This window comes from Protopterus annectens, chromosome 3.part0 (assembly GCF_019279795.1).
Source record: "Protopterus annectens isolate FY-2018-M chromosome 3.part0, PAN1.0, whole genome shotgun sequence".
Classification (NCBI taxonomy): Eukaryota; Metazoa; Chordata; order Ceratodontiformes; family Protopteridae; genus Protopterus; species Protopterus annectens.
Window position 1 is genome coordinate 1431378419 of NC_056731.1, and position 14706 is coordinate 1431393124.

Sequence of the window (14706 nt, forward strand, 5' to 3'; positions counted from 1 at the left end):
GTGTCCCCAAGTCCCTTATCACACTTTTGGTGTTTAGTGTACTGCCACCTATATGGTAATTCACGGATACATGTTTTTTTCTCAAAGGGGATAACTATACATTTGGAAACCAAGAAATCGAAAACCAAACAAGAACACAAAATGAGCTGGATTCAACACCCAATACAGAAGCTTTAATCCAAATAACTTGAGCGACACGCTTTCGGAAGGTGCAATGACCCTCCTTCCTCAGAAGACAAAAAACAATGAACACCATTTTACAAGCATTTAAATAAGTCTTCTAATTGGTCTTTAACAGTACACTAAGTGTTAATTAAATCAAACACACCTATAAACCTATTAATGAAGCTAGCACAACAACTGATAACCACAGTTATATGCTGCAGAGGAATGGGAGGAAAAAGCACAACTACATACTGCAGAGAAATGGGGGAAATAAGGTGAGGGGTGGAAAAGTTCCACTTCATTGTACATTAAATAGGCCACAAAATATCCAACTTAATAGAAGAATTATTCAAAAGTTAAAATAATTAGGTAACTTAGCATAACCTAATATGAAAAATTATAAAATTCAAATAAAATCTCTTAATTTTATACAAATACTTATAAATGTGTTAATACTTTAAAACTTTATACAATACTAAAATCATTAATCAAATACTAAAATACATGTGTAGCCAATAGCCAATATTAAGATAGCTGAAAACAGCATATTAAAACAACAAGAAAACACACATTTTATCTCCTTAAGGCTAAATGCTTGAGGAGACATCCTATAGACACATGATCATTAAGCCCAGGATAAAAATATGATGCCGTACGAATTTGCCAGCATAACTCTTCTATTTCAAGTTGCGTTTGCCAGGGGCCACCTCTATTGTCCTGAGTTATATGTTTCAAGATCGTAAATTTAAAAAAATGATCATGATGTGTCATAACATGTTTGGCTAAAGCATTTGACTGGTCTTGTTTGGTTATGGCATATTGATGCTCATATATGCGTTTCTTGAGTTTTCGCTCGGTTTTGCCTATATAATAGGCAGAACAAATTTGACATAGAGCGGCATATACCACCCCATGAGTGTGACAGTTGGCTTTTACCTTAATGGTACACAAAAAACTGCCTAGCTTAACTCGTGAATCAGTGCAGATAAACCTGCACTGATTACAACTCCCACATTTATTTATACCAGTGCCAATGTGGGGGCTTTCATTTAACCTTGGTTCTAAAAGGGTTTTAAGACTTTTACCCTTCCTGAACGTAATCTGAGGTTTATCACCTAATTTGTTAAAAATTCCAAAATCATCTTTGATAAACGCCCAATTTTTATTCAAAACGTACCTAATTTGAGTATGGTTGACTATACATTTCTTGGCATTGAGCTTGAGCCCATGGCTCTGGCACCAAGCATCTGTTTCTGTAAGGCCCTTTTGTAGAGTATCCACATCATTTGGGGATTCAATAATGGTTCCCAGTTTGCAGTCATCTGTGAACTTTGTTATCCAGAGTCCCTTAATGTTGGCCTGTACTTCAGAGAAGTAGATGCCAAACAAGAGCGGTCCCAGGACTGAACCCTGAGGTACTCCACTTGTTACTTGTCTGGAGCTGGATTTGGAGTCGGCTACTTTTACAGTGTGGGTTCTATCAGTAAGCCAGTTAGCAACCCATTGGGTGATGTAGGGATTAATGCCCAGCTTAGTAAGTTTATCTATGATTCCAGAGTGGGGGATGGTGTCAAAGGCCTTGGCAAGGTCTAGATAGGCTGTGTGGACCACCTTACCCTTGTCCATGGCTCTGGAGACTGATTCAAAGAAGTCAATCAAGTTCAGGAGACAAGATCGGCCCTTCACGAACCCAAACTGGGTGGGGTCCAGTGTTTGAAGGTTGCCAATATCTGTGTTTATAAGTTCCATGATAATACGCTCCATGGCCTTGCAGATAAGGCTTGTCAGACTGATGGGACGGCAGTTTCTGGGATCCAAGGTGGATCCCCCCTTGTGGAGTGGGATAACTGTAGCTGTGCGCCACTCAGTGGGCATGAAACCTGAGGTGAGGCTATGATTAAACATGACTTAGGTGAGGTGCCAGTTCATATTGTAGTTCATGTAGTACACAGCCCGGGATGTCATCTGGTCCGATGGATGCTGTATTCTTAGCTTTGGAAAGTGCGTTTTTTACCTGTGTGTCCGTTATTACTGGAATTTGGCAATCTTCCGGTATTGAGATGGGCCATTTAGGGGGTGAGAGGGGGGTGAAGTTGGCACTGAATCGATCTGCCAGGATATTGGCAATATCCTTGGGATCAGTATATTTAATGCCATTTGTTTTAGCTCAGAGCAGATCTGAGCATTGCCATTTAGATTCTTGACATAGTTATAGAATGCCTTGTGGTTGTCTTTGGAATCTTTGGCAATTTTATTTTCGTAACTAGCTTTGGAGGATTGTATGAGGGATCTCAGTTTCTTACTGAGGCTTGTAAGGAAGTTTTTTGCATCCTGGGATTTTCCTCCTTTCTGCAACAGTTTCTTCCTTTTGTTGTAAAGTTTGTTTATGGCAGGGGACCACCAGATTGGCTTCTTTTTTTTGGATGAGAGCATCTTGGTTCTATTTGGGATAGCACGATTTATGCATGAGTGGATGTGCTCGTACAGTGCCTTAGTGTAGGATTCAGCAGTTGAACTTTCAGCTCCCGTCTGCATGGGTGTCATGAAATTTGTCACTTCTGAATTGAGTAGCATGAAGTTGGCTTTGGAGAAGTTTTTTATGGAGGTTTCCTTACTGGGGGGTGGGGGTGGGATGTGGATGTTAAGGGTGATTAGCTTATGGTCAGACGTGATTAACGAGGGGGTGACCATAGGTGTGGAGCATCAATTTCCCATGTTGATATTGACCAGGTCTAGGATATTGGAGCCCCTGGTGGGACTATGGATTAGTTGATCCAGGGCGTTGGAATTTATGAATTCCAAGAACCGTTGGGCAAAGGTGTTGGTACATGAGTAGCTTTCCCAGTTAATGGCAGGGTAGTTAAAATCACCCAGTATTAGGGTGTTTGGTTCTATCTTAATATTTTCCAGAATGTTTAGAAAGGTGTAGTGAGAATCTTGGGGTATGGTGGGGGATCTGTAGCAAGCTACAATTTGGATTGCAGTCTTACCTAGTGTTAGTTGTACCTGGAGAATTTCAGGCACATTGTGTTGGGCAACTAGCCTGGTGGTGTGAATATCCTTGGTGAATATTGACACTCCTCCACCTTTAGTGTTTCAGTCCTGCTTTGGTGGCCGAAAAGTGTGCTAAGAGTTGTACCCTGGTATTGCAGGGGTGCTCTCTGGAGCCTTGAACCAGGTCTCAGTTACTGCACAGATATCAATGTTCTCCATTTTTAGGAGTGCCTCGAGAGAGTGCATTTTGAGGTTTAGACTTCTAGCATTGAGTAGCATTACCTTCAGATTTTGCATGCTTGTACCTGTTACGGTGGTGGTTTTGTCCTTTGAACTTTGCCTAAAAAAGGCACTGTAGGGGTGGCAAGAGCCTTAGCCAGTAACCTGAATCCCAGGGGCGACAGGTGCAGACCATCTCTGGCAAAGCATCGTGGTCTGTCAATCATGTCGTCCCAGGCAGACAGATACTGGATCCCCTTTGAATGACACCAGAAGCTTAGCCAATTGTTGAAGTCAATCATTTTGTCCTTATATTGTGGTATCATTCTGGGCGAAGGCAGGATGCTACTCAGGGCTAGAGTCATACCTGCCTGGGCCACATGATCCGAGAGCTCTTCCATGTCTCTTTTCATGTAGTCCAGGGAGGTACGTCTCAAGTTATTCACTCCAGCATGGACAATGACAGAGTCATATTTGTACTTGTTGTGGAGTGACTTGAGTGCATGCGTTATGTGGCAGATCCTGGCACCCGACAGGCAGCTGACTGTAATTTTCTCCTTGTTCAACCTGGTGAGAGGGACATCAGTGTGCCGGACTATAGAGTCACCTATGACTAAAGTGTTAGGTACATTGTCTTGCCTTAGGGGGCTGTTACTGGGTGGCACACAGGTGTTGTGAACTATGTGACACTTTGGTTGTGATTGGTGTTTGTTTGCGTTTCAGCTTCAGAGGTCCTTGTTGCTTGGGCAGGTTACAGTTAAGGGCCTCTGCATATGTGGATTTAGTGTTGCTATATGTGGGTGTTGGTGGTGTGGGTTTAGAATGGCTATGTGTTGCTTGAGGTGTAGTGTGGGTGTTAACCTTCTCCTCTTGACTGTCTAGCACAATCTTGGAAGGAAAGAGCTTTGCTTCCATTTTGGCTATGTAAGTGCATCTCTCACAGGTTGTAGTGTTGGGTGGTAGGAGGAGAGGGTTGTCTGTGTACATGAGGCAATACATACACAGGTGTGGAGGTGCAAACCAGTATTAAGGGTGCAATGGGGCTAGATTTACTGCAAAAATAAACAAATAAAAAAATAATAAAAAGTAAATAAATAAAGAGATTACTGTAGCTTTTAATATTTGCTGCTCACTCTTGGAATTATGCAAATTTTTCATAATTATCAGACTTACAGCTATGGATGTCAAAATTGCAATAGTGAGCCATCATAAATTTACTAGATACATTTCAGAAACTATTATATTCCAGTAAACTCCCAGTTTACTGGCACCCATGGGGATTGGTGGATGCCAGATAACTGTAGTTTCTGGTTGCTTGAGAGTTACTGTTAAAAATAGGCCTGACTAATACTGTACCCTATACTATTTGCTTGGTTTGACTTGTTCTTAGGTTGGGGAGAGAGAGAATTTATTCCTATCTTCCTTTTTAAAACTCTAAAAACATAAGGTATGTTTCTGTGGGTGTGGGGGGAGGGACAGAAAATGCAACACAAGAATATTGTACTGTATTTCTTCGATTTTTTTCTGGTTGCTTGAGTTCCGGTTAACTGAGAGTTTACTGTAGTGATGGAAGAACTGAAAAGCAGTCTTATATCTGAAAAAATGATAGACCTTTAACAAGTTAAACTATATAATGAAAATGTTTCAAAATCATTACAGAAATTAAAGAGTTTATGTAATTTGATTGATTTGTATTGATTCTTACATCCTGCATTTTTTTATTTTATACAAGTTAGGATTTAGAATAGATTTCTCTCTGATCTTTGAGTACTTAACTCAGTACAGTTTCTTCTTAGATCACCTGGACGTGTTGTTAACCCTAAATTTTGGCCATTTTAACAAACTGTCTTAGACATTGAATCCATCAAGTTAACATTTTCTTAAGTACATAAAATGATGAATTTGATTTTAACTCAATCTTTACAAAAGATTAAATTGAGGTTAAATGTGACATTTTTTGAGATTCCATGAAAGCTAAATTAGGAGATCAACTTCTCAGACATGCCAGGGAATTCATTAAAGGGTCTAGCTTGAGCTTTGCAGCTCATGCTAAAAAGGACCTGGTTCTACAATGAGATAATCTGAGATTCAGAGGCAACTTAGCTGGTTTACTATCTTATACCTGAAATGTAGTCGGTCGACTGTTCACATGGTCGACCGAGACTGTGCGAAATCTACAGTGTCGAACACCAGAATTGCTGAAATACATGTTGACTGCTTCCTAGGGACAGGTTTTAACATGGGTCGAGATAGGGTCAGATGTGTATTTCGGCAATATCAGAGTTCGACATTGCCTACGGTCGACATTCCGATTTTCGAATGAAGTGGCGTTGACCGACTTCACTTCGAATAAATGATAGTAAACCATCTAGGCTACAGTGAAGTAAGACCTCATTATTGGTTAATTTGTATGTCTTTGATTAGCAGTTATACTGCAATGTTGAGATCATTGTTGGCCTGCACATCATGGTGGTAACCTGCTGCTCATATAGGCATTGGTATTCCCCTCCTACAGTCACTCTCTCACACACAACATTATACATAAAAAAAAAAAAATACACACACACACACACACACACACACGCATACACACATACACGCGCACACACATACACACACGCACACACACACACACACACACACACACACACACACACACACACACACGCACACCACAGTCCACATACCTATCCCCCTGACTTGTCTTCCTTCGTATGGTTCCCTCACTCCCTGGTCACCATAATAATTTATGTACCATTATGGCATATTTGTAGAAGCCCTGGAGTCTAGTGATTGCCCCCATTCCCAATGTCCATAGCAGTGTCTGTGCCACAAAGTCACTTTACATTAAAGTATCCCAGGTGGCTATTTTTTCTACACATCCCTGTACTGATGCTGGTGACATGAAGGTAGTTCAGTTACATGTATCCCTGGTTGTTAGTGTTTCCCCCTGGCCCCCATCCCTGTTGTGATGTCTGTGCCAATATGGCACTTAATTTCAAAGTATACTGGGTGTCTAGTGGTTCCCCGTCCTTGATTCCTCTACCGCTGCTGATGCCATGAATGCACTTCAGTTACATATATCTCTCATGGCTAGTGTTTCCCCTACCTTCAGATCCCAGTAGTGAAGTCCATGCTGTTATGGCACTCTACTTCAAATTATCCTTTGGATGTAGTGATTCTCCCCACACCATCGCTGATACCATAGCGATGTCCATGCTATGATGATTCTTTTGTTCAAAGCATCCCTGGTGGCTAGTGTTTCTGCCCACCCCCCAATTGCCATATTGATGTCCTTGCCATGAAAGCACTTAAGTTAAATATATCCCTGGTAGCTTATGTCTCCCACTACCCCTGACCTGTATACTGATGGCAATGCTATGAAGGCACTTCACAAAGGCATTATCCAATGCAACAGTTGTGGTAGGCAGCTGAACATGACCTTTTAGACATGTCCAATACTGCAATATAGTAGGGGTGGCCATACTGATCTTGAATTGCTCGGCATGTAGATGCCTCCCTCAAGGCAGTTCTGTGAGAGAGAGCACATGGCTAGCTGTTATGTGACTCTCCCCTGGACTGCCTCATAAGCAGCCAGTACAGCTGTGGGGCCAGCCTTATATAGGGATGCATGTCTTTGTGCTAGAGCACCATGCAGCACTGTGTTAGTGCAGTTGCTGAATACTAAAAGGGTACCACAACATGTATACAGAGGGTGTACACATTGCAGTGCATTCATGAACCCCCCCCCTCCTCCAAGACTTAACAAGTAGATTTCCCCATTTTTTCCACATTGGCATCAGATATTTTCTAAACTAGCTTGAAGTAATTTTATAAGTCCAATCAACCCACAGTAAGTTGTTTCGGTTTTGTCTCATTAAGTTCCTTTAGAGTATTAAATTACTCTTTTTGCAAATATTACTTTTAAAGCATAAGAACATTTCTCCGGTAACTTTAAACTGAATAATCTGCTTATCCATAACCATGTGATGTATGTTTGTAGTCTGTTTTACCAATGTTTAAACCAGTTTGAAAACTTTGGCAGTGTTGTCCAACAGCATAACAAGGCTCTGATTAAAACATTAGATGTTATAACAAACCTTTTGTTTTAAGTGAAAAGGTAAAGATTTAAATGTCCCACCTTCCTGGACTCAAAGCTGCTTACTTTGTACATATTTAGGTCACAGTTTTGGCAGTTATATGCCTCATACTTATCTTGTACATGAAACAATGTTATACTTTCCTTTTCAAAGAGAAGAAAGGAGTTTACATGTAGATCTTTTACTGTTCATAAAGATACTACCTCTCTAAACTATGCAATCACTCCTGTTTACTGCTACAGAGACCCAGCACATTTGTTTTTCTCTCACTCTCTTTCTGTCTACCTTTTTCTGTGTCTTTCAGTTTTAGTCTGATTTGAAAACCTATAGCTTCCCCCTGGGTAACCTCATTCCATGTTGATAGGATTCAATCCTTGACTTGTATAATTTCTTATTCTTTCATAAAAATATCCTAAAAGTTCTTCTTTTGTCACTTTACACCATAATGTAATCCAAGCCTTGACTGGCTAACTTCTCATGCTGTTATAGAAGAAACCAATAAGGTTGACTTTTGTCAAATCATAACTTATTTCCCATTCTAATGTGACTCTCAAAGGCAACATTTAAGCTGCACTCTTGTCTTGTGATGTCTCTGTCACAGAAGTATCTGCTGACTTTCTGTCAACCTTTCCTGGTGGCTGTATGGTTCTTTCCCTCATAAGCAATGTGCCTTTTGTCACTCACGCAAACACAAACGCACACACACACGCATGCAAACAAACACACACACACACACACACACACACACACACATCTATATCTTTCTGTTTTGTTTCTGTATTTGAATGTTTTTGCTGTACTGTGTATACATACATATATACACACACATACACATATGTGTGCTTCTGTGATATGCATACACAGCAGTTAGTAGTAAGTGACTGAGTGACAGGGTCATCTTCAAATCTTCTTCAAACAGTGCACAAAATTTAAAGAATATGGGTCTATATCGCATCGACAAACTTGTATAAGTTTGAATGATGTAATATCAAACCCAAAAGTCCGAAATGCAAAAATAGTAAAGCCACGGCACATCGATTTTTTTTCCCCGGGAAAAAAATTGGTGGGCCGTTTTTGGGGCTTTGCTATTTCCTCCACTGTGGTGCAATCTCAGAGTGTGTATATTTGTTGGGGGGGGGGGGGCACAGCCCACCACTTTAGTTTTGGTTTAAGGTTTATGTTTTTTTGTTTTGTTAGGGAACAGCGATTTTTTTCCCTGGGAAAAAAAATCACTGTTATGTGTCTTCGTTGTTGTCCGGTTTCAGACTTTTGGGTTCGATATTACATCGTTCGAACTTATACAAGTTTGACAATGTGATATAGACCCAAAGAATACATATACATTGATAAGCATTGATAATGGATGATTTGGTGTTGTGCTTAAACATCGGTAATGTTGACTTATTTCCTACTCTTTCCTTTTCATCTGCAGCATCAGCATGACAACATAAGAATAAAAAAAATGTATTAACTGTAAGCGACTGCAGTAAAACATAACATGTGTTGTAACAGTTTAATGTGCTATTCTGATATTTTACCTGTGGATATTTGTACAGTCCCAGGATTTTTGCTATTGCAAGGGACGTTGATGTTGCTGAATCACCAACAATGCCAGAAAACTTTTGTCTTGGCTTGCAATCGAAGTTTGGAACTGGGTTTTCCTTTCCTGATAACAATCGTAATGCATTCCCAACACCTCTGGCTACAGCATAGCAAATGTCATATATCTTGAATCCCACTGTGATATTTGGTAGTATGTATAGATTATGATTAATTTCTTCAATAGCAAATACCATAAGGAGGACATACTGATATGTCTCTATGTAGAATCTGCAAACCAATTATTATCCATTAACATATATGCATATACACACACACACACACACACACACATATATATATATATATATATATATATATATATATTTATAAAATACTTTTTATTTCTTAAGCAGAGTTATTTGACAAACACTGTAATCCACAAGCCTTAAATACATTGGATCTTATTTGTAACATTCCTTTCAATTACTATGAAGCAGCATCTACATTCATGGTCAGCAGTCAGTTAAATATGTGCAGTATTCTCTAGCAGTGTTAAACCCAATTTTGTTTTGCTAGAGATGCTGTTTATGTATAAGCCAAGAGTGCCTTTTGAAATTTTCATGTTACTTGTGTAGTAGAAATTTACAGCAGTTACTTGAAGTGGGATGCTTTTATACCTAGAGTGCAAAGCATAATGACATAACTTCAGGGTAAAAAATTAGCTTAATGCCAACTTTGTTTCATTGTTTTTCATTGATTTGTAACATTACGTCTTGCATGTTATTTTATTTTTTTGTGGAAGGCTAGCTTCATTTTGTAGCACTAATTAATATAAATATATATATATATATATATATATATATATATATATATATATATACACACACACACACACACACACACACACACACACACACATATGCATATACATATTTAACATGTTTTGGCATAAACTTTTCATTTCTGATGCATATATAGCCTTATTACATGAAACTTTGAAATAATTAAAAGCATTTTCTCATATTAATTAGCACTACTTGAAAGAAATTAGCCCTTTAAATACACTTCCCCAGTCTTTTTATGTCCTACTGAAGTAATATAGTCACTGTTAGAGTTGGAGGTTATTACACACCTTATGCAGTTATGCCTTCATGTGCATGCAGTATGTAGGTATTAACTTGGTAGAGATAACCATGTACAGAGCATGCATTGATCACAAATACATGTGTAGGCAGCACTAGTAAATAGTTTGTTGAAGCATGAGACTGCATATGCTATAGCATTCACAATCACATGCATGGATCCTTTTATGCGTTTACAACCTCTTTTCCTTGTACTTCCTGTGGGAAATTATTTTGTTTCATCTTCACAGAACATGACCTAAGAAATGGCACTAAAATATAGAAAAGCAATGCACTTATGATTCCGACTCTTTATATGAATGTGAAAAATGAGTGACTTTATCAACATAATATAGGTGACCTGTCTGTGGAAAAAATATGTGATTCAAGTTGGAGAACAGCCATGATAGCACTATATTCTCAGTAAGGACAATAAGACCATCACTAAGACAGTTATCTTCAGACATCAGTTCTACCTGGTTTCCTGTCAAAAGATTTTTGACCTCATAGTGTGAGTCATGATAATATGAAAAATAAAGGAATGTCAATGAATTCTAAAAGTCATTGTCACATCTTTCAAACATATTTGCAACAGAGCTTCACACTCTGCACCTCTTGATTTTGGGGGACTGTACCCCCACACCCCTGCAATTTATATATACTGTACCTGAGATTTCCATACTCAGAGCAGGAGACAACTCTGAAATATTGCAGTGTCAGATTTTGTGTATATTCCGTCATTTCTGGTCACGGATTTACAGTACTGAGATATGTACTTACAGTCCTGAGACTTTTAACAGGTACCATTTCTGGAGGATGTTTGCTGTCTTCAGATTTCTGACTTTTGACTAACAAAGCATTTTATATGCAACTAGTTGATCCAAGGCTGGAGATCCAACTGCAGTTAAAAGAAATGCAACAGACAACTGCTCCTACATAGTTAAATAAGTAACTTGGTAGAGGGTGCTGTGGAGATGGCAAAGAGGATGGCTTCTTAGGAAAATAGCTCCTAACTGGGTAAAAGTTTCGAGATGGAGGAGGGAGGCAGAATGACAAAATAACAGCTTTAAATGGGAGTCATGGTTAATCATTCAACCATACTGGATTGTGGGGAGAGTTTTGGTGGTGGAAGAGGAGTCTAAGGGTATAATGCTAATGCTGAAGTGTGCAACCAGTGGTGGAAGGGGAATAAAATATTTGTGAAGAATATGCAGCAATAGTGTAAAGGAATTGTGGGCTGGAGGAGGAGTGAACAAATCGTAATTGTATGAGAACTAACACTTTTGTTAATATAATTGAAAAGACTAAGTAGTAGGGCCACTAAAGACTTACAGATATCATTATTATTTAACCTACAGTGGAAAGAAAGAGGAGACACTGGATTAGACTAATTTGGTATTAAAGCAGTGATGCATGTAGGCAGACTGAAGTAGTAAAGCAATATATGCAGGTCCCAAGAAGACAGACTGCAAAGTGATACAGATGCCAGGCTGCAAGAGGCAAATAAAATATCAAACATTATTTATTTATATGGAGAAGTCAAGGAAGGAAGGAGGCAAAACAGTGAGCCAAGGGGATAGATTTAATGCAATATTAAAAAAAGGAAACAAAATAACAGTTAGATTCCACTGTGGTTGATGTGGGGAATATATAGGCCATAATGAGCTATATTAAAATTGAAATTGAGTTGGCTTTAGCAAAAAAAAAATTGGTGAAATAGCCAACATTTGATGGACATAAGAAACAAATAGAGAGGTATGATGGGCTGTTAACCTTAGCTTAGCTAATGTGAGTTAAAAAAGGTCCTGGAAAACATATCCTGAAGGAGTATCTTTTAAATAATAGGAGTGGTAAAATTAGTGAAGTTGGAAACACAACTATATTTTTCCAGGACTGTGTGACTGAATTAAACAAGAAAAGTAGTGGGTTGGATTTAAAAAGTGACATGACACAGATGGTCAGGAAACAAAGCAGTGGCCACAATTTGAGGGGCAGACACAACATTGATAAAATGCTCTGCTATCAGTTGAGAGAATGGATCCTGAGGCAGCCTTTCTGGAAGTCTGGCCTGAGGGCTAGAAATTTGCATAGACATGTGCCCAGTGGTATAGCTCTTAAAGCAAGATGGGGCTGCAGGCCACCTGGTTTATCCAGCAGTTATAAAAATGAAGTTGCAGTGGACTGTACATTATTGCTAAGCTAGAGTGGAAGTATTTAAGTTCTGTGATGAAAAACAATGAGGTGCACTGATAAATGATAAGAACAAACAGTCCTTAGAAAGGCAGGAAGGAGAGTACAAAGGCAGTGGGATGGGGAAGGGAAATGAAGGTGTTTGGAGATACATAGTACAGCAGCAGCAAATAACATGACAGAGTCAGCAGCTGGAGCAGGTTCTGGCATCATCACTGGGGAGGGGAAGGGGAGCTGACAAATATTCTCACTTGGAAGTGAAGGAAGACTCAGCTGATTTTCTGGTCTGCACAATGATAGGAAAAACTAAGGTGGCACATAACACCCCAGCCAGAGAAGAGCAAGAAATAGGGAAGAGAGGTGACAGATCCCTTTTAAAGATCCCTGAAACACAAAGGAAAAGATACTTATGGACTAATCAAGGTGATCTAAGAAAGGAGGAGAGTATGGATGATTATACCATGACCTCACATTAATATTCCAAAACGTGCACGCTGATTGGTCAGTGTGCACGTTGTAAATCGACTTACACTAATGGAAAAAGGTCCGGTTGCCCGGACTTTTTCCATTAGTATAAGTCTTTTTTAAAGCTGTCTCGCTATGTTAAACTCCTTTAACATAGCGAGACAGTGTGTAAAAAGCAATGGAGATCTTGCTTTCTCCGTTGCTTTTTTTTTTTAAACCTGTCTCGCTATGTTAAATGGGTTTAACATAGCGAGACAGCTGTAAAATAAGTAATGGAGAATCTCCGTTGCTTATTTTAAAGCTGTCTCGCTATGTTAAACCCATTTAACATAGCGAAACAGTTTATAAAAAGTAACAGAGATCTTGCTTTCTCCGTTGCTTTTTTCAAAACTGTCTCGCTATGTTAAATGGGTTTAACATCGCGAGACAGCTTTAAAATAAGCAACAGAGATTCTTTGTTGCTTTTTTTAAAGCTGTCTCGCTATGTTAAACCCATTTAACATAGCGAAACAGTAAAAAGCAACAGAGATCTTGCTTTCTCCTTTGATTTTGCCCACAGCTCTGATGTACTGCGTAGGCATACGCATGCTCAGTACATCAGAACTGCTGCAGAATATCAGACAGCTGCGGAAGGGCAGCAAGGAGGCATTATACAATGCCATTATTTAAGAAAAGTAATTTTTTTTTTAAATAATGTCATTGTATAATAGCAGTAACCCACTTCTGGGTGTGGGTAATGCTGGATTTACCCACGGTTGGCTTTGTTTGGCCACTCGGGCTTCGCCCTCATGACCAAACCATGCCAACCGTGGGTAAATCCAGCATTACCCACACCCAGGCATGGGTTATTGCTATAATAGAATACTGCAGAGAAGGAATGGCTTATTCTGAATGGTGGAGAAGAAAAGAACTCTGGATAAATCCATAGGGCAGATGGCAGAGTCAGTTCTGCAGCTACCTTGCTAGAAGAATGCATGTCAACCTGAGACACTGCAAAGGAAGCTAGATATGGAAGTAGAACCCAGTAAATGCAGGAACTTATGTAGGGGAATCATGTTACAGACTGAATGGAGATAAGTAAATGATATGATAAGTTGAATAGAGGTTATCAAATGGGTGAGACACAGAGGAATACAATGATATCATCAGGGGATATCAGTGTAGTGTTAGAACCAAGTTTAGACAGAGTAGATAGGAAAACAGAATATAATCTGCAATTTTAGAAGATGTTAAGGAAATCTATGAAAGGGTTAGGCAGGATAGATACATGGAGTCCAAAAGGGGTAAGATGAAGCAGTAATAAACAGGAAAGTAAAGTTGACAAGTTGACCGGATAAGATTTTAGTGAATTATGAAACAGTATGGGAGGTAGACACTATAGACATACAGGAAAAAGAAGTGCTGTATCATTCCATGGTTACAATGTTAAGGAAAGGGAGTAAAAAAGAAATAGAGAGGAGGAGGAGATGGAACACAGCTAAGGTATGAGGCACAACTTAGGTGGTGTGATTACAAAAGATGCCTAGGGCGGTAGGGCAAACGAATAAATTAGAAAAGAGAGAGTTTGGAATTAAGAAGTGGCATAGAATCAAGGCTGCTTACTGGGCAGAAGTGATGAGATATGGAGGACATCAAATGGTGACAGGATCAGATAGGAGAAAAGAGATGGAGTTGCAGAATGAGAAGAAAGACATGACTGAAGAGGAGAAAGAGCCAACAGAGGAAGAAATAATGGTGGGAATGCGCAGGATTAAGGAGTAGCAGGAGGAGCAATAGGAGTTTGTAGAAGAACAAATACAGTGAGAAGGTTAGTGGAGGGAAAGACAATAGAATCAAAAGGTCAACTAGATATGAAGTTCCTAGTGTGCAAGATCAAAGATTCAAATTAGTGAACATGGGTGGCTGGCCTA

The 14706-nt window shown here is 39.3% G+C and overlaps 1 protein-coding gene across 1 annotated transcript in view; it reads right to left on the bottom strand.

Moving 5' to 3' along the window:
• LOC122797084 (vomeronasal type-2 receptor 26-like) overlaps positions 1-9713 on the bottom strand; it is a 594456-nt gene extending 584743 nt beyond the window's left edge. The window contains exons 1-2 of the mRNA XM_044065881.1: positions 9676-9713; positions 9017-9308 (exon numbers count right to left, since the gene is read on the bottom strand). Of these exons, the coding sequence (XP_043921816.1) occupies positions 9017-9308; positions 9676-9713 (330 nt within the window). The remainder of the gene's footprint in view (positions 1-9016; positions 9309-9675) is intronic.
• Between the last annotated feature and the right edge of the window lie 4993 nt (positions 9714-14706).